The sequence below is a fragment of the Malaclemys terrapin genome, chromosome 3 (genome assembly GCF_027887155.1).
Source record: "Malaclemys terrapin pileata isolate rMalTer1 chromosome 3, rMalTer1.hap1, whole genome shotgun sequence".
Lineage (NCBI taxonomy): Eukaryota > Metazoa > Chordata > Testudines > Emydidae > Malaclemys > Malaclemys terrapin.
The window spans coordinates 120,524,557-120,547,748 of record NC_071507.1 but is presented as its reverse complement, the minus strand read 5'-3'; the positions used below and the strand labels follow the sequence as shown (position 1 = coordinate 120,547,748).

Sequence of the window (23,192 nt, the reverse complement as noted above, 5' to 3'; positions counted from 1 at the left end):
GGGCTAAATTCCAAGCTCTGCCACAGATTTCCTGTGTTACTTTGGTAAAACACTTAATCTACCCTGTGCCTCAATTTCCCATCTGTAAAATGGGGTCAGTACCTCCACACCTCACTAGGATTTTGTGAGGATAAAATCAAGTAAAGATTGCGAGGTACTCAGAAACTGACGTGATGTGGGCCATGTAAGTACCTCGACAGAGAAGAATTGGTGACACAATAGTGTTTGCATGTTTTATTACAGTTTGCTTGGGTGAAGCTCATATTTAAGATGACTGTGCATTATATTACATCATGCTTTTTCAGTTTGCTAACAATCTATATATTCTGAAGAAGAACACGCAAGTTAAAGCTGCACAAGGTGCTTAGTCTCAAACAGCATCCATATTCCATTATTTAGAAAAATTCTCCAGGTCTGCTATATGCACCTGAACAAAACTGCATGTTGTCATGTTTACCTACAGAAAACCTGATCCCAGTGTAATCACATCTCTGTTTGATTTCAGTGGGAGCAGATTGGGCAAAATGAAGGAAAAACCGTAGTCACAAGTGAAACAAAGGAAGATGCATTGGAAGGAGAAACTGCACAATTTATAGCAAAACAATGTCTTGTTCACAATCATAAGGGCTAGAATGAAAAGCATATCAATACAAACATAGTTCTTTATGTCTTTGAAGCATCACTAATGAGCAAACTGGAAAATACAATCACATTTCTAATGAAAAAGAACAGGAATTAGGATAGAGATTTGGGGCCCAGTCACACACTTCTGATGAAATCAATGGGATTTTCCCTGTGAAAGGAGTAAAGGACTGGTCCTTTTTAAGAATGTATGTTGAATTCTGCAAGGTGGTGACAGTACATTTTGAGTATATGCTCTGACTGTCTTTACCACTCTAAGATGTAACTGTACCTGAATCAATGAAGCCATTGCCACCATATGGATTTTCTTCCTAAATAGGTAAAAATGGGCAAACTGTAAGTTAGACAGGATTCCTTCTATCAGCTTCACTTCTTTCTTTTGTGCTTTTTGTCTTCGAGCTTCTTTAAAAATGTAATTCCTATTTCCGTCACATCGTCACCCTTCAGTCTGTCTTGAACGAAGGTAACTTCTGCTGCTAAGTGAACCTGGAGAGAAACAGGCCAGGTCACTTCATTTAAAGTAATTTTTCCCACCACAAGAGGGGCCTCTTTCTAAAGTTTCACTATAACGGAATTCTATAAAGAGCCTTAAAAATATAGCCTTCTTATGAATTGAGGCATGTATACAAATTTCATTCTGCTAACAATAAGCCAGTATTTTGGTTAGTAGTACTTAATGTCAGAATGGTGTTTTGCTTTTATCTGAGGACATAAAACATAAAACAAATGAGCTTCATTGTGATCTCAAATTTCCCCCCATAGTGAGATGATAACACTTCCATTAATACCCTTATAAAAGGATATCAGAATCTTGAGATTGATTTACAGCCCTGTACACAAAACTGTATTCTTATAGTACCTAGGAAATATATATTGTGTGGCAAATTAGATATTGTTTGTAGGAAAGAAGATTGTGGACAAAATTCATCCGTGGTGCAGTTCTACTGTCTTCAATAAAGTGATACCAGAGTTGAATTTGGCCCTGCAAGTTCAAAATGATGTGAGTTATGACTTGTTCTGTTTCAGCTTTTGTAAAAGCTGAGATTTGAAAATAAAATAGATAATGTTCTTTGATGTACCATAACTTAATTCTATTATTATACTGAGCCAAATTCTTCTGTTTCACCAGTGTGACAATGGAGCAACTCCATTTATTTTGAGAGAGTAATTCTGAATTTACTGTGGTGTAAACTGAGAGCAGAATTTCACTTGGTATATTTGGTGGGGTGCAGGAGTTGCTATTGCTAAGGCTACATCTACACTATGGGGGGAGGGTTCGATTTAAGATACGCAAATTCAGCTACGCAAATAGCGTAGCTGAATTCGACGTATCGCAGCCGACTTACCCCGCTGTAGGGACTGCGGCAAAATCGACCTCTGCGGCTTCCCGTCGACGGCGCTTACTCCCACCTCCGCTGGTGGAGTAAGAGCGTCGATTTGGGGATCGATTGTCGCGTCCCAACGGGACGCGATGAATCGATCCCCGCCGATTCTGGCGGGTAGTGTAGACCCAGCCTAAGTCTGATACTGAGATTAAATATTTATAAGTGATATTACATTTACTTATCCAGTGGTTCCACTTTCCTATATCTATAGGTAACAACAGAGATAAGAAAATTCAGTGTTCAGTTCTTTACCATTTCCAGGGCTCCTCTAATAACACCACACAGGAGGTTACAGTAGCAAAGTGAACATCGTCCTGCTGGGAGCTCCTCCACAAAGTCCACTAAAGGGTTCTTGTCCAGCATTAGGAAGAATTCATTTTCTGCTGTGTTACTGCAGCTCACACTAGGGGTAACCCCAAGGTACATCTTGAAAGCAACCTGTAAAGGGACAAAAAATGTGCCACTTGAAACTATTTGTGTGTAAAACAGGCTAGAACCTTTTAGATGCTACATTCTATTGTTCGGTTTACCAATGAGAATAGAAGTAAGGGCTGAGGCCAGACAGAGAATCAGGGAGCTATGACTGGCTCCCTGACAGCTTCCCACTCTGCTGTACCCCACATAAGCTAGACACAGCAGAGAATCTGGACCTATATTGGATTCCAAATAATATAAGGGGGGGGGCACTGATTCCCTCCACATACAGTGGTTTTACTCTGGGGTCACTCCACTGGCTTCAGCAGAGTCACACTTCATTTACGCTAATATATGTGAGATCCAAATCGGGTCCAGGACTTTTAAGTATATTTCTGTAAACATTGATGATCATCGCTCAAGAATTCCCATGATCATCACGTATGTATTTCTGTTTCCTTCTCATGTGAAGCTACAGTCAAATAACAGGAATGATAACTGAAATTGTGATTTTATTTGACAACAGAGCATTGTCTATATTGCAGGTTACAATACAGATTAATACTGTAGATATGCAAAATCTGCTTTGCCAGTAGCTAGTCCCATATATTTGTGAGGAAGGATCTACAATGACATCATCACTTTATCTAGGCTGCACTAAACCAGACTCTAGCTGGGTATTTTTCTTCTCAAGAGCTCCTCCCTCATACATTGCTATAAACTGCTGCACAATAAACAAAGCCTCATTTTTGTCTCTTTTGTGGACATCAAACATGGACGGTATCCAGACCATTCTGAAATTCCTTATTAATCGGAAAACTGCCATTGGTTACAGTTTTATGGCTCTACTGACAGTGGGAAGTGAACGTTTATTTTCTCTTGTTGCTTTCAAGTGTCCCTGCAGCAATGAAAACTTCATCTATGGTTTGGTATTTCTCTTTGCCCCAGCCTGGGTGTTGCTAGTTATTGGGTATTTCATGAATAGCAGGATGTGGAAACTTTTCACAGGCTGCTGTCTGAATCCCAGGAAAATATTCCCCAAAGGGAACAGCTGCAGTTTCTTTTATATCTTTGGACAAATCACCTTAAATGTTCTGATAGCTCCTGTGATGTGGCTTTCTGTGGCTTTGCTCAATGGAACTTTTTATGAATGTGCCATGAGTGGTTTGAAATATCCAGGGTACTTAAACACGCTCTGCAATAACAAATCTGTCAGGTGCTGGGAAGAGCTGAACAAAGTAGCTTGTGGCAAAACCACCATGTCCTCTTCAGAGAGTGAAGAATTAAAACTGACACTTCAAGCACAGTCTCAGGTAAGAAATACAGAATAACTGCTTTGTTATTTAGAATAAAGTTTTGTATTATTCCTTTGATTTATCAGCACGAGATCCTAACATCAGGTGCTAACATAGTCATTTAAAATCAGAATGCCTGTACTGTGCAACAAAACAATATAGAATTGGTGAGGGGCAGATTCTCTACACTTGCTCAAGTTGAGTAATGTCTTACTTCTCAAGTAGATCACTGAAATCAACACGAGTAAGAAAATTGGAATCAGAAAGTTTGTTTCTTTAGTGGAAGAGAGTGACTCTTGGGAGAAGAATATATTGCATTGCTAGAGAAGGCTGAAGTAATTAAAAAGTAATTAAAAAGTTAAAAAAGGGGGGATACTATCAGATTTTTAAAAAAATCAATTACAGATTTTTAACTCTGTTACAAATAGCATCTTAGATTATTAAAACCAAAACTATTTTTAAACAGCTGATTTCCTGTGAACAGTTTATAAGGCTTATTTCATTTTGCATTTCTCTCATCTCAGATAATAAAAATGGACTAGTTAGTTTCACTTTTATACGAAGTGTTTTTATTATATGAAGGAAAATAGAACTATAATAGTTACAATGAAAGAACAAAAAACATACAAAGGTAAAGCCATATTACTCACTTATATCCCACAATTCTATTTTATATTTGTTCATTGCTTTGTGATATAAGGAAACTCAGCGAAAAAGAACTAAAGAAATTAAAAAGAGAAAGGAAATGAGTGAAAGATGCATCCCACGTTACTGCATCCTAAGCAGAAGAAATATCCTGCAGAGTCAGAAAATTATCATCATACAACAGTCACATCAATCTATAACAGTTGCCAATGCTGGAGACAGTTTAATTTTCAGGTCCTCATGCACTGGAAGAATCCTGCAATATATGGGTTACAAACAGTGCAGGGATTATTTTATTGTTCACAAAAATCAGTGTCCAGAAAATTAGAATTAAAAGCTTGGTTGTAAAAAGCAACAGAGGGTCCTGTGGCACCTTTAAGACTAACAGAAGTATTGGAGCATAAGCTTTCGTGGGTGAATGCCCACTTCATCAGTCTTGCGTCTGATGAAGTGGGCATTCACCCACGAAAGCTTATGCTTCAATACTTCTGTTAGTCTTAGGGCAGGTCTTCACTATGGGGGTGGGTGTCGATTTAAGATACGCAAATTCAGCTACGCGAATAGCGTAGCTGAATTCGACGTATCAGAGCCGACATACCCCGCTGTGAGGACGGCGGCAAAATCGACCTCCGCGGCTCCCCGTCGGCGGCGCTTACTCCTACCTCCGCTGGTGGAGTAAGCGCGTCGATTCGGGGATCGATTGTCGTGTCCCGATGAGACGCGATAATTCGATCCTCGAGAGATCGATTTCTACCCGCCGATTCAGGCGGGTAGTGTAGACCTAGCCTTAAAGGTGCCACAGGATCCTCTGTTGCTTTTTACAGATTCAGACTAGCACGGCTACCCCTCTGAAGCTTGGATGTGTGTCTATTGGTCTTAAGTTGCGTATGTGGGAAACAGTGAAAGTCATCTGGCTAGCTAATTGTGCATGAGCAGCTAGATCATAGAAGCACAGAGTTCCCCATGTCAGATGGGAGCACTGAAGTGCTAAAAGGATGGATTATATGGGGAAAAGTTCATGTCACAAATTCTGCCAGCTAGCACAAGCATGATTTGAAAATAAGCAAAACGAGGCTGTTCTTTAAACACCTCCCCTCAAATTTTTTAGTCCATAAAAAAACAAATGGTTCATCAGCATTCTGGTTCATCGAAGGACGCGATCATTCCCCTCTATTCGACATTGGTGAGGCCTCATCTGGAGTACTGTGTCTAGTTTTGGGCCCCACACTACAAGAAGAACGTGGAAAAATTGGAAAGAATCCAGCGGAGGACAACAAAAATGATTAGGGGGCTGGAGCACATGACTTATGAGGAGAGGTTGAGGGAACTGGGATTGTTTAGTCTGCAGAAGAGAAGAATGAGGGGGGATTTGATAGCTGCTTTCAACTACCTGAAAGGGGGTTCCAAAGAGGATGGATCTAGACTGATCTCAGTGGTAGCAGATGACAGAACAAGGAGCAATGGTCTCAAGTTGCAGTGGGGAAGGTTTAGGTTGGATATTAGGAAAAAAATTTTCACTAGGAGGGTTGTGAAGCACTGGAATGGGTTACCTAGGGAGGTGGTGGAATCTCCTTCCTTAGAGGTTTTTAAGGTCAGGCTTGATAAAGTCCTGGCTGGTCCTGCTTTGAGCAGGGGGTTGGACTAGATGGCCTCCTGAGGTCCCTTCCAACCCTGATATTCTATAATTCTATGATTCTCTGTTTCACACATTTCTATGAGTAAATTGTTTGTATATTTCTCTCAGGTAAATACAGATTTTACCTGGTAATTATTTGTACATGACAGGTTCCAGATCTCCATATCATCACTATTAGAGCTCTCTGGAGAATGATAATTCCATTTTACAGCAACATTTGAGGTCTTCAAATGTATGAAAACACACATTTTTGCACAATGGAATTCTGTCAGCTGAGCATTTCAATTTGGAAAAGCTGGGGTATGTTTGTGTGGGCTGGTGGATCACTTTTTGAAATCTCAAAAATTCTCATGGGACAGGAAAGCGGTTACCCACCCAGTTCGAGTGCCAATTTACCCTCTTCTACCTACCTACATTTTCCTTGGTGTGAAGAAACATACTGAGCAATTTCAAACATATTATACACTTATATCTTTCTGTGATGAATCTGCGCAGCTGAGACCTTGATATCATCTTCTCTAACCTATTTGGCGAGACGGATTTATATAAATAAGACACCATTCCTGCTGGAAGGAAGCTTCATTTTTAAACTCAAGCTGTGCATTTTTAAAATGCTTTGGCTGATCATTTTGACTTTTCTTGGGTTTTCTACCAGTCAATTAAGAAAACTATAAAAGACACAGGATGGTCTTGTGGTTAAGGCAGTGGACTTGGATGATCTGGATTCACTTCCTGTAATTGTTGACAAGTCACTTCATCGTTCTGTGTGTCAGTTCCCCACTGGTAAAACAGTTCCTTTCTCCCACCCTTTATCTGTCTTCTCTATTTAGACTGTAAGTTGTTTGAGGCAAGGACTGTCTCTTACTATGTCCATGTACAGCACTTTTCTCAATGAAACCCTTATCTCAGTAGGGACCTCTAGGCACAACAGTAATACAAATAAATAATATACAAATAAAAACCACACAAATCTGTGGCAAAAAAGTCCTGCTTTGAGCAGGGGGTTGGACTAGATGACCTCTTGAGGTCCCTTCCAACCCTGATATTCTATGATTCTAAAATACAAAATGTAGGGTATTCAGTATTCTTGATCCTCACTTATGGCATATTTTATTGTTTTTGCTCCAAATACAGAACTCCTGTTGACATCAGTGGGAGTTTTGGGTACAAAATGAATAAAAAGAAATATGCAATATTGATCTACACTTATGGCTAAGAGATCCACACTGTGGCTGGGAAAAGAAAACTGTATCCTCAACACAAAGAACTGTGACTCAGTTATTCCTGATCTAAGTGAAATTTAGATTCAGGTTTTTTTGACGTGCATGGCCTGTTTATTTTCTTTTCCAGGTTCTAGGATGGTGCATCATAGTCACTACAGCTCTTTTGTCTCTGTTAACCACCTGTTGTGCCAGGTGTCAATCTAAAATCAGCCACCTTCAAATGAAGTTCTGGAGGATCTACATAGAGAAGGAGAGAGAACAACTGGAACAACTTTTCCAGCTATATGCTACCAAACTCAGTGAACGAAACCTGACGAGCTTTTTTGAGAACAAAGAACCAGATGCCTTTCCAATGCCAACCTTCCGGGCCTGGGAAGACGCTTCTCAACTCTACTCTTTCAACAGCAGTGAGCAGCACTACAGCACCCTTCATAGACTGGTCGAAGATGGCAAGAAAGACATCATTGAGGAAAGAGAGACAATGCTGGACTTTGTAGATGGGCGGGGAATAGTATAGCTAATAGCCATGTTCAGCCTTTTTAAATATTTTGCTAATGTGATTTAATTTTAACAGTTTTAATCTTTATATTTTGCTGATAGTGGCCTCTCTTTCTCCATTCTTTATTTCTCTCCCAACCAGTGGCATGCCATCTATGAGTGTAACACACACATTGCATGCCCAACCGGCTGTGCGCCATTCAACTGGCAGCCCAAATCCAACCTGTGGGATGATTCCGGTCCAGCCCCAAAATGGCATCCTCTGCACAGCGTGACCTTGCACATACCATATATGTGAGGTCATACTGCATGGAGGATGCCATTTTGGACTGCCTACGGCATGCAAATGAGTTGTTGCATCATGCCATACTAAAACTGTCACGGCACACCATCATTCCCAACTATATGCTTGCTCAAGAAAGGTGGAAAGAAAGTTCTTCTGTGCTTCAGACTCCTAATCCAAACCTCACTGAAGTCAAAGGGAATCTTTCAGTTGACTTCAGTGGGCTTTGGATCAGGCCCCAACACTATAAAGAATTCAGCACAGATTTTGATTAGATGATTTGTTCAATGTCAACAAATGCAATAGTTCTTTGTATACAACATATAGCATGCCATATCATTTAAATAAAGAAAATATCATAAGGTGGCTATTTAATTTAAATAATGCATTGTCATTATTTTTTCTCCCATTGGAAATCTGGGAATCCTTCCTTTGTAATGCTAGAAAGCTCCCATTTCTGCTTCTGGAGGGTTCTGCAATGTTGGGACTTAAACATGTCACTGGTGCAGGAATGTAGAATCTTGTCTGTTGTTGGCCTTGGTCCAGTGGAAAACTGAAGGGGTGAAAGGAAATTCCACATATAGAGAGAAAAGAAATATTTTTGTGGCAGGCTGATTTTATTGAGTGTCTGCAGCTGCTAAAATGTTGGAAAGTTAGAATAAGTCTGGGGTGAGATGAATTAGCAGTCAGAGTACAGGTGAGGTGACTGTGGTACCGAGGTTCATAATAAGTGCATTAATCACATAGCCCTGTGATTTCTCATAAGGATTTTGAATTCAGAACATGGGTCACAACCACATTTTCCCTTCTCCAGAATTTTTAGAAATATTGTAAAAACTGAACCCAAAGCAGCCATCAAGATCTTTTCCCTTGGGTGACTGGCAGGCTTTTATGTAGCATCTTATAAATTAAATTAATGGAGATATCCTATCTCCTAGAACTGGAAGGGACCTTGAAAGGTTATTGAGTCCAGCCCACTGCCTAGACCAAGTACTGATTTTGCCCCAGATCCCTCAGTGGTCCCCTCAAGGATTGAACTCACAATGCTGGGGTTAGTAGGCCAATGCTCAAACCACTGAGCTATCCCTCCCCCTCTTACCATCAATCGCCCCAATTATGAAAGAGATCATATTTCTGCACAGCTGAACTGTTTTTAAATCAGACTCTTAACAACAGGTAAATTTCCTCCACTCATCTGTTCTGTTTTCAGTAAATATATTCATTGTAATCAAGGCAAGGAAATTTCTATTCTGCATTCACATTTTAGTTCCTTTTCCCCTATCCATTATATTATATCCAAGAGTATAATACACATGTAAGATCTAGTACTAACATCTATTTGGTTTTTTTTGTGGAGAAGTTAGTGACTTCAAGCAATTGTAGGATTAGTAAAAAAACGGGTTGATATAGGCTAACTCGGCTACCACTGAAACCTGTAGGATTAGGGTTAGTTGTTGGTGTTAGTGAGACTGATTATCCTCATCTTGTGTGAAGATCCTGATATGGGCCATTAGTAACAATTAGCAGCAGAGACTATGGAGGCAGCAGCTTTCAGGAAGAAAAGCTAAAGCAATTCTGTCATGCATGTTATCACACATCAGGCCATTCTCCTTATCTACTCCTTGCTAGAGAGTCCATGAGCCAACTTCTCTATGGTAGTAAATGGGCACGGCTTAAGTAAAATTTTAACAAATTATGTACAGCACCGAAGAATTTGGTCCTATAAAGTACAATTGTGTACAAAATAATTGCTGCACATCATAAGCCAAATCCTTCAGTCCTTATTCGGTCATAGAGTCAGCTCAATACTGCACACAATTATTCATGAACAAATATTCAGGCAACAACTGCAAGTTCATTTTGACACTTGCCTTTTATTTGCTTTCCACAAACATTCATACAGTTAATTTTTTATTTACCAGTCTGTTCCTGGTGAGAGAAAATATCGGGATACTTTATATTAGTACTGAAAGTGTCTGCCTGTAGCTTTCAGGGTACAGATATGGCTTCCATCACTATAGTATCTGAGCATCTCTTTACAAGGCTCTTTTGGGATTTGAGAATCTTCCAATCAGGAAGCAGAATCTCACCTTGTGAACAGCAAACCGTGAATAAGTGAAGGAATAGTCATGGTTAACAGTTTGTGAGAAATTCACAGGTTGAAATATATTTGTATAAACTATTCATTGAATAATTTCAGTTAGCAAAGTCATGCAAACTGAAGTCTCTTAGTGGATAATTCATGAGTTGAAAAGGGGCTTAAATTCATTTAATAAATTATTTACTGAAAATAGTTCACCCAGTTCTAGTCAGTCTTCACTCAAGCAAAATTCAGCTGTTACCAACATGAGTTCTGCATAAGTAAGCACTACAGGGTAGAGCCTGTGCTTATGTGACAAATCCATATTGAAACAGATCCTCAGTTAAACCCCTGGCAAGTGTTGGCTTTTGTGCTTTGGATGTTCTGTGAGGAAAATAATGGATGGCTCACATTGTCTTCAGACCAACTAGAAGACTTGTGGAGGAAGCAAGGAATGCATGTGTACCTTAAAAAAATCAATTTTGGGGCTATTGCCCTGATTCAGGAAAGCATCCCTGTTCAAGAAAGCACTTAACTTTAAACATGTGCTTAAGTCTCATTGAAGTAAATGGGATTTAAGCACATGCATGTACTTAGGTGCTTTTTCAAATAAGCCTAAGCACTGATTTGTCATCCAAACACCATATCTATGTTTTGACAGGAAATGTTGATGAGCTCCTTCACTTTCTAACAAGTAGTGAAGTACAGAGACTTCCAGAAAATCAAGTACATATTCATGAATTTTGTCTTACTACACTAATTATTTAACCCAGAATGGTTGATATAGAATGTGTTAATCTTTGAAAAAGTGGCCATTCCTTGAAAGTCATAAAATCCACAGGGTTTAAGACCAGAATGGACCATTAAATCATCTAGTCTGACCTCCCATATATCACAAGACATTAAATTTCATCCAGCTATCCCTGGACTGACGTAATGACTTGTAGAAAGCACACAGTAAACATAAATCTTTACAACTATAGACCCAGTCCTTCAATGTTTACTCTGAGCTCCAATGGATGGGAGAGAGGTTGCCTAAAGACTGATTAAGGATATCAAGAATAAACACTTAATTAGAAAAATGTGGTAATTTTGTCTTCAAGGTTGTTGTTTTTTTACATCAAACAGATTATCTTTTAGCATTTAACATGAACAGAAATGGATACTCAGCAAAGTATAATTCACTAGGAGTAAAATTTTCAAAAGGGCCTCATCCTGGGCAAGAAGCAATGGGCTTAAATTGCAGCCAGGGAGGTTTAGGTTGGACATTAAGAAAAACTTGCTAACTGTCAGGGTAATTAAGCATTGGAATAAATTGCCTGGGGAGGTTGTGAAATCTCCATCATTGGAGGTTTTTAAGAACAGGTTAGACAAATACCTGTCAGGAAAGGTCTAGTTATTACGTAGTCCTGCCTTGAGTCTTGAAGTCCCTTCCAGTCCTACACTTCTATGATTCTATGATCCCATTTTTCTAAGTGATGTAGACGTTCAGGAGTCAAAATCTCCTTAATGCCTTAGTCCCTGAGTCACTTTTGAAACTGGGACTTAGTCTCCTAAATCACTTAGGCACTTTTGAAAATTTTACTCAAGCCTTTGCTTCTCTCTCTGCACTCTTCTCTCTCCCCCTTCTCCCCCCCGCAAAAAAAAAAAAAATCTTTAGTTTCATTACAAATTGCCATTTGGCTACCGGGAACCTTCTGCTGAAAATCAGTTGAGTGTCCCTCAGTTTGAAGCATACGCTTCCAATTAAAGGTTTCAGAGTTGTTTTCAATTAAAATTGACTATGGCACACAGCCCACAGAGTCCTGCAAGCAGATGCCTCAAACTCTATTTTTATGAAAATTGTCTCTAAAGAAAACTTTCAGTTGCAACATCTCCCTGCATGCGCTTTGCTGGACCTTAGGGGCAAAAAGGATGACTGAAGACTGAAAATTCGTCCACAGAAAGTTAGTAGGACTTATCACTTTTACAGATAATTTTGAGATAAAAGTATATTAGAAAAATTATCAAAACCTCATTAATACCCCAGAGAGACAGGTATATGCCATTATCTCCATTTTAAAGATTGGAAAACTACAATATAACTTTACAAGATACCCAGGCTAAGGGGCAGCTCTTAGCTTAGTCTAGGTTGTCAACTTTCTAATCGCACAAAATCAAACACCCTTTCCCCACCCCTGCCCCACTCCTTATCTGAGGCCCTGCCGCTGCCCCCCTTCTCTGAGGCCCTGCCACTCACTAACTCCATCTCCCCTTCCCTCTCTCACTCGCTCTTCCCCACCCTCACTTGCTCATTTTTACCGGGGTGGAGAAGGGGGTTGGGTACAGGAGGAGGTGAGGGCTCCAGTTGAGGGTTTGGGCTCTGGCTGGGGGTTCGGGCTCTGGGGTGGGGCCAGAAATGAGGGGTTCAAGGTGTGGGAGGGGGCAGGATCAGGGGGTTGGGGTGTGAGCTCTGGGGTGGGGCTAAGGATGAAGGGTTTGGGGTGCAGGACGGGGCTCCAAGCTGGGGAGTGGAGCAGAGGGGTTTGAAGTGTGGGAGGGGGTTCCAGGCTGAGGCGGGGGTGTTGGAGGGGGTATGGGCTCTGGGCTGGGGGTACGGGTTATGGGGTGAGCCCAGAAATGAGGGGGTCAGGATGTGGGAGGGGGCTCAGGGTTGAGGCAGAGGGTTGGGATGTGGGACGGGGTGCAGGGTGTGGGTTCTGGGAGGAAGTTTGGGTGTGGGAGGGGGCTCCAGGCTGGGGCAGGGAGTTGGGGTGTGGACTCCGGGCGGCGCTTACCTCGGGGGGCTCTCTGGAAGTGGCGACATGTCCCTTGACTCCTAGGCGTAGGGGTGGCCAGGCGGCTTTGCATGGTGGATGCTGCCCCTGCAGCTCCCATTGGCTGTGTTTCCCAGCCAATTGGAACCGTGGAGCAGGCGCATGGGGTGGGAGCAGCACGTGGAGTCCCCCTGCCTGCCCCTGCACCTTGGAGCCAGAGAGACGTGTCACCGCTTCTGGGAGCCACGCAGCGCCAGGTAGAGAGCCTGCTAGTCCCACACCATCTAGACTTTTAATGGCCTGGCCAGCGGTGCTGACTGGAGCTGCCAGGGTCCCTTTTTGACCGGACATTTCCGTCAAAAAACGGACCCCTCGCAAGCCTAGCTGAGCCACCCCAGCAGCAGTCCAGAGACGAATCAGACTCAGAGTCAGAATTCCTCCCCGCTTTGCTCTGGGTAAGGAGTAAGTTACTTTTTCATGAAGTACCTTACGTATCCCACACTGTGTACCTGGCTGGCTACTTGGCTGATGAAGAAGAAGAACAGGGCCAGGCCACCAGGTCACTTCTAGTCTCTCCCAGTCCTCTCTCCTTCCAGTGTGGAATGGAGAGCACTGGGTAAGTAGTTCCTGCTCTCTCCTCAGCATCTAGAGTGGCAATCTGAGCCAAGCTGAGCATGGGAGTAAAGCCTGTGAAAATCTAGCCGTGAATGATTTGTAAAGGGTACGTCTACATTGCAAGTGAAGGTGTGATTATAGCATGTGTAGGCATGGTAACAGTAGTAGTAGTGAACAAATGGTGCTGGGGCCTAGCAACACAAGTATATACCAGGGTCCCCAGAAGACTTGCACTTAGGAGGTTAGCCTGGCTGAAGCCCATGCCACCATGTCTGCCTACCTATGCTACAATCACACTTACAGGGTAGACGTACCCAAAGAGAGTCAATGGCAAAGTCAGTTAGAACTATGAAGGTCCTGGCTCTTAGATTATTAAACCACTCTCTCTAAAGTGGATTAGAATGAAGATTCCATTTTCTGAAATCAAGATGGTAAAAAATAAACAAGACCTAAGAACATAGGAATGATGTGGTAACACTTACAGCTCTTATTGCTAAAACTGATCAAAACCAGAATTTCTGCCCCACAGGAAATTATAAATTATAATATATCAATATTTGTTTTCATCCCAAATCTGGACAAGAAGTCAACATCAAAACTTTCAGGGAACCAAAGTTCTGAAAAATTTTGATTTGTGCAAATGTCAAAATATTTTGGTTCAGTTTGTTGACTGGAAACAAAATCTTTTGTTTCTGGTCCTTGGGCAAAGGTAAATCTACATCTGCCTGTGCTGCCTCATGGGAGTTATAATTCAGATGTCTCAGCCTCATGCCCTCATTCTCTCCTATCAGCTGGGCTCCCCAGTCAAACTCATTTCCATGATGAATTGTGGTCATGGGCCACCCATGATGCACTGCAGCAGCTCAGTCAGGGGGAGACAGACAGCGGTTTATCCTGGGAGATGAAGTCTGGGTGGGGAGTCTGGCCCATATAGGAGACAGGGGCTGAGGCACCTGAACTACTATTCCTAATTCACAGGTACTGTGGTGGCTCAAATGGGTGCAGAGATGAATGTTAACCTACCCAAAACAAACGAAAAAAATAATTTCAGGAAAAAAACAATATTTTCCCATGGAAAATGTCAGTGTTGTATTAACCATATTTTCCATAAAAAAAAACAACAACAAAAAAACCAGAAAGTTCCCAAGCAATGCTATTGTTTGCCCTGTTGCTCAGTTTACTAGACTTCCCCCTAACAACACATTTTTCTCATTTAATTATCAGAGTTCTGCTAAACTCTTCCCCTGCTTTATATCTCACTCTGCTCGGTCAATCTCCAAGCTTCTGTTATTGAGGAAAGTAACCAGTTAAATGTGCTAAGTGCCTCATATGTTTTGTATTTAGTCTGTGCTGTATTTCACATTAGAATATTTTGTGGCTTTCCAAATTCTTTTGTTAAAATTTCCGGTGCAAAGCAGAACTCGCAAAGCAGAACTCACTATGTAGGAAACTATGTAGGACAGTGGCTATTAACTAGTAAAAGGGATTAAAATAAGAAGGTAAAACATTAAAAACTATAAACAAGTAACTGAGAAAAGCTTAGGACTTCACAATAAGTGGATGGAATGTGAGAGGTAGAATAAGAATATTTGAAGAAATCTAATTAATAGCTAAGAAATGAGCCTTATATTTTCACCCCAGAGTGTGTCTGGCCACAATGTTCTTGAAAGCTACCCTGTGTAGTTCCTTTGAGGGTGAAATAAGGCAACCCGTGGTTGGGGCAGTGCTCACTTCCAGGCCATCCTCACAAGGAAAAGGTTTTTGACTCCCCAAAATTGAGGCAATTTTACAAAACTGAACTTCAACCTCCCTGTGCCTGTTTCCACATATGCAAAATTGGAGAAATAATAGGACCTCTCTGACCACCTCCCATATATTTATGAATTTACCATGATATCACCCTTGTAAGATAGGAAGGTATTAGTGTGCCATTTTTCAGGAGATTGTGATTTGTTCAGGATTGCCAAGAAATTGAACACACACATACATACCTACCTAGCAGGCCATTCTTTAACCACAAGACTCTTCCTAACTGTTGAGAACTCACTTCATTAACGTTTCTAAGATGCCTAAGTACAGTGCTGAGTTGCTGAGGGCAGGTATATACTTAAAACGCTGCAGTGCGCTTTAGTGAAGACGCTACCAGAGGAGCTCTGCCATCAGCATAGTTACTCCACCTCCATGAGAGGAGGTGACAGGAAAACCTCTCCTATCAACACTGCGCTGTCTACGCCAGGGGTTAGGTCGATATAACTAGGTCGCTTTCCACACCCTTGAGCAACATAGTTATACCGACAGAAGTCTGTTGTGTAGCTTAAGCCTTAGAAATACCTATACATAAAAAATAGCTTGCTTTGGCATCCTGTTACTAGGGACTTTTCACTAACACTGCCTACTGGACCATACATATGAATAATGGGCTCAAAGTGAAGAATGGTTGCGATAAATAAGCTCAAATAATGACATTAGGTTCAGATCAGAAAGCAGGACTATAAGTGACCAAAAATAAATAAATAAACTGCTGAGAAGGGAAAAGGCTGCTGGCTAAAATAACATATTTTGCTGGTATACTTTTCATTCTTCCCAAGTACTTTTCCCTAAGCACTGTTTGGATGCAATATGATACTAGAAAGGCTTTGGCATGTCACTGATGATTCCCTGGATTAATACAATTCTCATTACTGCTTGCAGTACAGTACTTCACTTTGCAATTTATTACTTAGCAAATAACCTTTCATGTGCATTTTTCCCTTTCTCAGAGGCTGAAAAGCAATAATTTTTTAATTAATTTGTTTATTTATTATGTAGCATTTCAAAGCCCCATTTCTGGTTTAAAGGTTAGCTTTAAACAAGATATTTTACACAGAGTGCCACTTAGTGGCAGAATAGTATAATACAGTTGGATATATATCTTCCTACTGTATTTTCCACTGCATGCATCTGATGAAGTGGGTTTTAGCCCATGAAAGCTTATGTCCAAATAAATTTGTTAGTCTCTAAGGTGCCACAAGTACTCCTCATTCTTTTTGCTGATGCAGACTAACACGGCTACCACTCTGAAACCGTTCCATTACAGTATATCTTCCTGTTTAAGTTCTACTTTCCTATCATTTACAATATTTACCCTATCACTAGGGTGACCATACGTCCTGTCTTGGCCGGGACAGTCACCTTTTTAAGCCCAGTCCCAGATATCCCAACTTTTTTGGCAAAACTGGGCACTTGTCCCATTTGCTCTTGCCAACTGATCAATCCCACATGGGGGGGGGGGGCAGGAGGCAGGAGGATCAGGCAAGCCTCATGCGAGGGGAGGGGGGCAGCTCGGGCGAGCCCCGCATGGTGTCCCATTTTACCTTTGGGAAATATGGTCACACTAACCATCACACTATCTTTGAAGTTCAGTACATATCAGTCTGTTAAGTGTCTCTGAATTGTACTGGTTTTCTAATTACACAACCCGAACACATAACAAGTTGGTCCTTTGCAATGACTGGCTGTGATTAGTTTGAAATCCTTGAATCAACTTCTTATTCTGCATCAGTGGAGCTTCCTCTTGTTGATTGTTCTTTCTGAGGAAGCAACTGTCAATGTCAATGGTTTTTCCACTGTTGGTTTCGATCACATGTGATCTGGGTGCTGAATTCTTTTTCTTTACGACAGTTGGAGTTGTCCATCCTTTTTTCTCCACCCAATTTGACATGCAACCAACCACCAAGTTCTAGACTCAGCCATTTTCTAACTGAGTTATGTCTGATATAAAAGTGTTCATAAGCACTTTTTGTCCTTTTTATCTGATTTTATCTCTTCATGTCTGGCCCCTTTGGAGATAGGGTCTCTTCTAAAGTTGTCTTCCCATCAGTAGTTGAGCTGGACTATATCCAGTAGCTAGTGTGAGTATTGATCTGTAACTCAGAAGAGTGAGGAATAGATCTTCCTGCTATAGGATTTTCTTGTTTCTCTGTTCAACTCTCTCAGTCCCTCCATTTGCTAGTGGGTAATGTGGGCTGCTAGTAATACCATCAAAATCATATTTTGTTCAGTATGACAAATTCTGCTGCACTGAATTGTGGTCTATTGTCTGTCACTAGTTGTTCTGGAATATCAAAATGAGCAAAAGTGCACCTCAGTTTCTCAATAACACTGTGACATGTTATGTCTTTCAAGTACATTATTTCTATATACCTTGAAAAATAGTCCATGACGACCAGGTAATGATGTCCTCTGAATTTGCATAAATCTGCAGCTAATCTTTTCCAAAGTCTGCCTGGTAGATATGTTGTTATTAAAGGTTCTTTGTGTTGTGTTGGTCTGTTCGTTCTGCAGTGTTCACGTGCAGATACATGTTTTTTTATGTCCTTTCTGCTGCCCAACCACCACATTCACTAGTTGGCCTATTCACATCATTTAGTTAGTCCTTGATGTCCTTTTGACTTGCTTAATTGTCTATGCACCGCAAAGTAGTCTCTTGTCACTTTCTTAGAGTCCTTCAGATATTTGGGCCAGGCACACCTAATGTAACTTAGAACTTCCTGAAGTTGTGTGTCTGTCAAAATTACTTTTGGTAGCTGTTGTTGTATCTTTTCTGACACTGGTCTCTATGTGTCCACAGCATCCACATACACATTTATGTCATTGTTGTAATAAGCCATAAATCCAGTGTCTCTATTCAGAATGTGATTTTTAGTGCCTAGCAAAGTTATGAATTTAAGCTCACAGGCTCATCTTTTGAAGGTGTTATGCAGGTCTCCTTTGAGGAAGAGGACTGTTCGGTCAGATATAGAGTGATCACTTTGTGAAAAGTGTCCACCCACAGGTCATAGGGCGTTTTCATCTTTGATTATTTTCCTGTATGAGTACATTTGAGAAAGTAGTGATTTTCTGGCTTCACCCACTTCGTTGTTGTTGGGACATTTATCTTCGTAAGTTGTTTCTGTGGTGAACTGGCCCATGCAGTTCAAGGGTACCTCCAGGGTTAGTCAGAACTGTGTCCAGTGACTTCAGCGCTGGGAGGGGTTGAAGGTAATTGTAAGTCCCTTCTGAGATGACTGTAATGTCATCTCTTGAGTCAATTTTAAAGTCAATAGTCTTGCCATGACTAATCAGTTTCACTGTCCAGGCAGCCTCTATGTCATCACAAGTTATAGGTCCCAGAAAAATTGGTTCTTGATTGTCTGTAATATGAGTCAACTCCCTGACTGGTTTGGTGTGGCAAACTGCTGCAAAGTGTCCATATTTCATACATTTATTACACTGTGTGCCTTGGCTGGACATGCATCACCTCTTGGGATATGGCTTTTTCCATTTCTTGTACATGTAGGCTGGAATTTGTCCTTTTTAGCTTGGGAGTTCTCTCTCCTTGCCTCAGCAATTTTATGATAATGACTTTTAACATTCAAGTGTCTGTTTACAGTTTCTAAGCTAGTTTTAGGTTTTTCAAGTTTGTCCTGTTGCTTTAGGTTTTGCTGTCTCACCAGCTCACATTGCTTTGCTCTCTGTGTAACTGTGGCTAGGGTTAAATCTCTCTTCCATTGTAGCTGCTGTAGAAAGTTTTTATCTGTTAACCCAATAGCCAGCCCCTCTCTGATATTTTCATTTGTTTTGCATTCCCAGAATCTGAGTTTTCAGTATGCAGATCTCTTATAAAACATTCAACATTCTCTGATGGAAACATGTTCTTTCATAAATCACATTTCTCTGAGGTATAAGGTATGGCTCAAACATAGCCAGAACCCTTTCAAATCAGTTTTGTGACAGTCTTCAGTAAAGTCAAAGGATTTAAAGATATGCTCTGCCTGCTTCCCTATAGCAAAAATTAAAGAAGATACCTGAATATCTCCAGTTTCTTTGCACAGCTTGGTAACAATACAAAATCTGGCAAAATATTGTTTCCAGATTGTCCATTCTGAAGGTTTACTGAAGTTCTCTGAGGCATTGAGGAGTGGCAGGTTGATGAGATCCTGAAACCTTTGTTGCTTTGTTCCTTCCATTTCTGTTCTTAGTTTACTTTTGACACCATGTTATGTTCCTGTTCTATGGACTGGTCATAGAACTTGCTTATTTGTACCCGAAGTGTTCATCATAAGATCTTTTAACACTCTTCCAGGTATGGCTAAGACTAAGGGTATGTCTACACTACGGGATTAATCCGAATTTAGATAATTCGGATTTGAAAAACAGGTTGTATAAAGTCGAAATGAATGCGGCCACACTAAGCACATTACTTCGGTGGTGTGCGTCCAAGTACCGGGGCTAGCGTCGATTTCTGCACCGTTGCACTGTGGGTAGCAATTCCATAGCTATCCCATAGTTCCCGCAGTCTCCCGCGCCCATTGGGATTGTGGGTTAAGATCCCAGTGCCTGATGGGACAAAAAACATCGTCGCAGGTGGTTCTGGGTACAGCCTCACCTCCTCCCTCCCTCCCTGCATGAAAGCAACGGACGGCAGACAACCATTTTCGCGCCTTTTTTCCTGGGTGGGTGAACACTGCAGACTCCATACCACGGCAAGCATGGAGCCCGCTGAGCTCAAGACAGCAGTCATGAATATTGTAAACACCTCGCGCGTTCTCGTGGAGTTTATGCTCAGCCAGGACCAGAGAAACGAGGCGAGGAGGCAGCGGCGGCGGCAGCGCAGCGACAAGCATGATGAGGACATGGACACGGACACGGATACAGAATTCAGTGAAACCACAGGCCCCGGTGCTTTGGAGATCATGTTGTTAATGGGGCAGATTCTATCCATGGAACGCCGATTCTGGGCAAGGGAAACAAGCACAGACTGGTGGGACCGCATAGTGTTGCAGGTCTGGGATGATTCCCAGTGGCTGCGGAACTTTCGCATGCGTAAGGGCACTTTCATGGAACTTTGTGACTTGCTGTCCCCTGCCCTGAAACGCCAGAATACCAAGATGAGAGCAGCCCTCACAGTTGAGAAGCGCGTGGCGATAGCCCTGTGGAAGCTTGCAACGCCAGACAGCTACCGGTCAGTCGGGAATCAATTTGGAGTGGGCACATCTACTGTGGGGGCTGCTGTGATGCAAGTAGCCAAAGCAATCACTCAGGTGCTGCTACGAAAGTTTGTGACTCTGGGAAATGTGCAGGCTATAGTGGATGGTTTTGCTGCAATGGGATTCCCTAACTGTGGTGGGGCAATAGACGGAACCCATATCCCTATCTTGGCACCGGAGCACCAAGCCACTGAGTACATAAACCGCAAGGGGTACTTTTCAATGGTGCTGCAAGCACTTGTGGATCACAAGGGACGTTTCACCAACATCAACGCGGGCTGGGCGGGAAGGGTTCATGACGCTCGCGTCTTCAGGAACACTACTCTGTTTAAAGGGCTGCAGCAAGGGACTTACTTTCCGGACCAGAAAATAACCGTTGGGGATGTTGAAATGCCCATAGTTATTCTTGGGGACCCAGCCTACCCCTTAATGCCATGGCTTATGAAGCCATACACAGGCAGCCTGGACAGGAGTCAGGAGCTGTTTAACTACAGGCTAAGCAAGTGCAGAATGGTGGTAGAATGTGCATTTGGCCGTTTAAAAGGTCGCTGGAGATCATTATTGACTCGCTCTGACCTCAGCCAAAGAAATCTCCCCATTGTTATTTCTGCTTGCTGTGTGCTCCACAATCTCTGTGAAAGTAAGGGGGAGACCTTTATGGCGGGGTGGGAGGCTGAGGCAAATCGCCTGGCTGCTGATTACGCGCAGCCAGACACCAGGGCGATTAGAAGAGCACACCATGAAGCGCTGTGCATCAGAGAAGCTTTAAAAACCAGTTTCATGGCTGGCCAGGCTACCGTGTGAAATATCTGTTTGTTTCTCCTTCATGAAAACCCGCCCCCTTTATTGACTGATTTTCTGTAAGGAACCCACCCTGCCCCTTCCCCCAGCTTTCTTTCAAACCAAATAAAGTCACTATCATTTAAAAATCATTTATTCTTTATTAATAGATTAGAAAAAGAGGGAGGGAACCCGGGTGGTATTTGGGAGGAGGATTGCTGGGAAGGAAAAAGCCACAAAGAAAAGGTTAAAAAAATGACAGCCTTTTGCTTGGGCTGTCTACTGGGGTGGAATGGGAAGGTGTACGGAGCCTCCCCCCCCGAGTTCTTACACGCCTGGGTGAGGAGGATACGGAACATGGGGAGGGGGGAGGGTGGAACAGGGGCTGAAGCGGCAGTCTGTTTTCCAGCAGCCGTTCCTGAACCTCCACCAGACGCCGGAGCAGCCCCAGCGTTGCATCCTTCATCCTCTGGTCTTCCTGCCGCGACCTCTCATCTCGAGCGTCTCTCCTCTCCTCACGTTGGTCCCTCCTCTCCTCACGTTGGTCCCTCCTGTCCTCACGTTCACTGACTTCTTTCCTATACTTTGAAACTGTTTCCTTCCACTCATTCACATGAGCTCTGTCACTGTGGCTGGATTCCATAATTTCCGAAAACATCTCCTCTCGCGTTCTCTTCTTACGACGCCTTATCTGTGATAACCTTCGGGATGGAGGAGGGAGGCTTGAGGAATTTGCAGCTGCTGTAGGGAGGGGAAAAAAGAGAGAATTGTTTTAAAAGCTACATTTTGCAGAACAATGCTTATACTCTTTCACGGTGACCAACACTGTTCACATTACATACCACATGTGATTTCTGTGCAAGGTCGCATTTTGCCTCTTAATGCTGAGTGCCTGTGGCTTTGCTGCTAGAGATCACAGATCTGGGCAACAGAATTCGGCTTGCATGCGGCCATGGTAAGCCATTGTTTTACAGCTTCTGCACCCTCCTTTACCACATACCAAGCATAGCCTGTAGAGTGCTGCAGAAGCCTGGCCAATCTCAGACAGTTGGGGGGGGGGGGGCAGTGTGGGGGGGCTTGTCTGGGCCCCTTCAGGCAAGTAGAGTGCTGCGGTTTTTCTGTTAACATTCAGCAGCACCAGAAAACAAACTAACCACCCCCCCCTCTCGCCATGAATTCTCTGGGATGATCGCTGTACCCCTCCCCCCACCGCGTGGCTGGTATCAGGGAAGATCCCTGCAGGCACCAAACTAACCCCCCCCCCCCCCGCCGCCGCCCCCCTCCCGCCATGAATTCTCTGGGATGATCACGGTACCCCTCCCCCCACCGCATGGCTGGTAACAGGGAAGATCCCTGCTAGCCAAACGCGAAAAACTCAGGGCCAATTTCCCATCTGCGCTTGGCTAACTGCAGGGAAGGATTTATTTTCCGCCACAGGCAAACAGCCCAGTAGGAACGGCCACCTCTGTCCCCTTAATTAAGTTCCCGTATTTCAACCAGATTACCAGGAGTGATATCACTCTCCTGAGGATTACGCAACAAGATAAAGAACGGATGTTGCTTGAATGCCAGCAAACACCGGGACCATACGCTGCCAGGCTTTGTCAGGCAATGATACCAGATTACTTGCTGCAAGCATGGCGTGGTCAAGTGTCCTACCATGGAGGAGGGAATAAGGATGCACTGCCCAGAAACCTTCTGGCAAGGCTTTCGGAGTACCTCCAGGAGAGCTTCATGGAGATGTCCCTGGAGGATTTCCGCTCCATCCCCATACACGTTAACAGACTTTTCCAGTAGCTACAGACTTTTCCAGTAGCTGAACTGACCGCGAATGCAAAGTCAGGCAAAGTAATCATTAAAAACCGTTTGCTTTTAAAACAAGTTTTATATTTTAAAACGTAAACTCACCTGAGGTCCCTTCCATGGGGTCAGA

General features: G+C 42.6%; 2 protein-coding genes across 3 annotated transcripts in view; one reads left to right on the top strand and one right to left on the bottom strand.

The window, feature by feature from the left end:
- Positions 1 to 219: 219 nt before the first annotated feature.
- The window catches only part of TRAPPC3L (trafficking protein particle complex subunit 3L), a 42,698-nt gene continuing 19,725 nt past the window's right edge, over positions 220 to 23,192 (bottom strand). For both annotated transcript variants that reach the window (XM_054021465.1, XM_054021466.1), the window contains exons 4-5: positions 2,280 to 2,465; positions 220 to 1,128 (exon numbers count right to left, since the gene is read on the bottom strand). In XM_054021465.1, the coding sequence (XP_053877440.1) occupies positions 1,009 to 1,128; positions 2,280 to 2,465 (306 nt within the window). In that variant the 3' untranslated portion in view covers positions 220 to 1,008. The remainder of the gene's footprint in view (positions 1,129 to 2,279; positions 2,466 to 23,192) is intronic.
- On the top strand, positions 3,153 to 8,380 carry LOC128833519 (calcium homeostasis modulator protein 5-like). Its single transcript, XM_054021464.1, has 2 exons — positions 3,153 to 3,754; positions 7,368 to 8,380. The coding sequence occupies exons 1-2, from the start codon at positions 3,215 to 3,217 to the stop codon at positions 7,755 to 7,757; spliced, it is 930 nt and encodes a 309-aa protein (XP_053877439.1). The 5' UTR covers positions 3,153 to 3,214; the 3' UTR covers positions 7,758 to 8,380.

What these genes read in the sequence shown, in the direction of transcription:
- LOC128833519 (XM_054021464.1), top strand. Translation starts at nt 3,215, where the DNA reads ATGGACGGTATCCAGACCATTCTGAAATTCCTTATTAATCGGAAAACT. An exon ending in CACTTCAAGCACAGTCTCAG is followed by an intron (nt 3,755 to 7,367) that starts GTAAGAAATACA and finishes TTTCTTTTCCAG; the next exon opens with GTTCTAGGATGGTGCATCAT.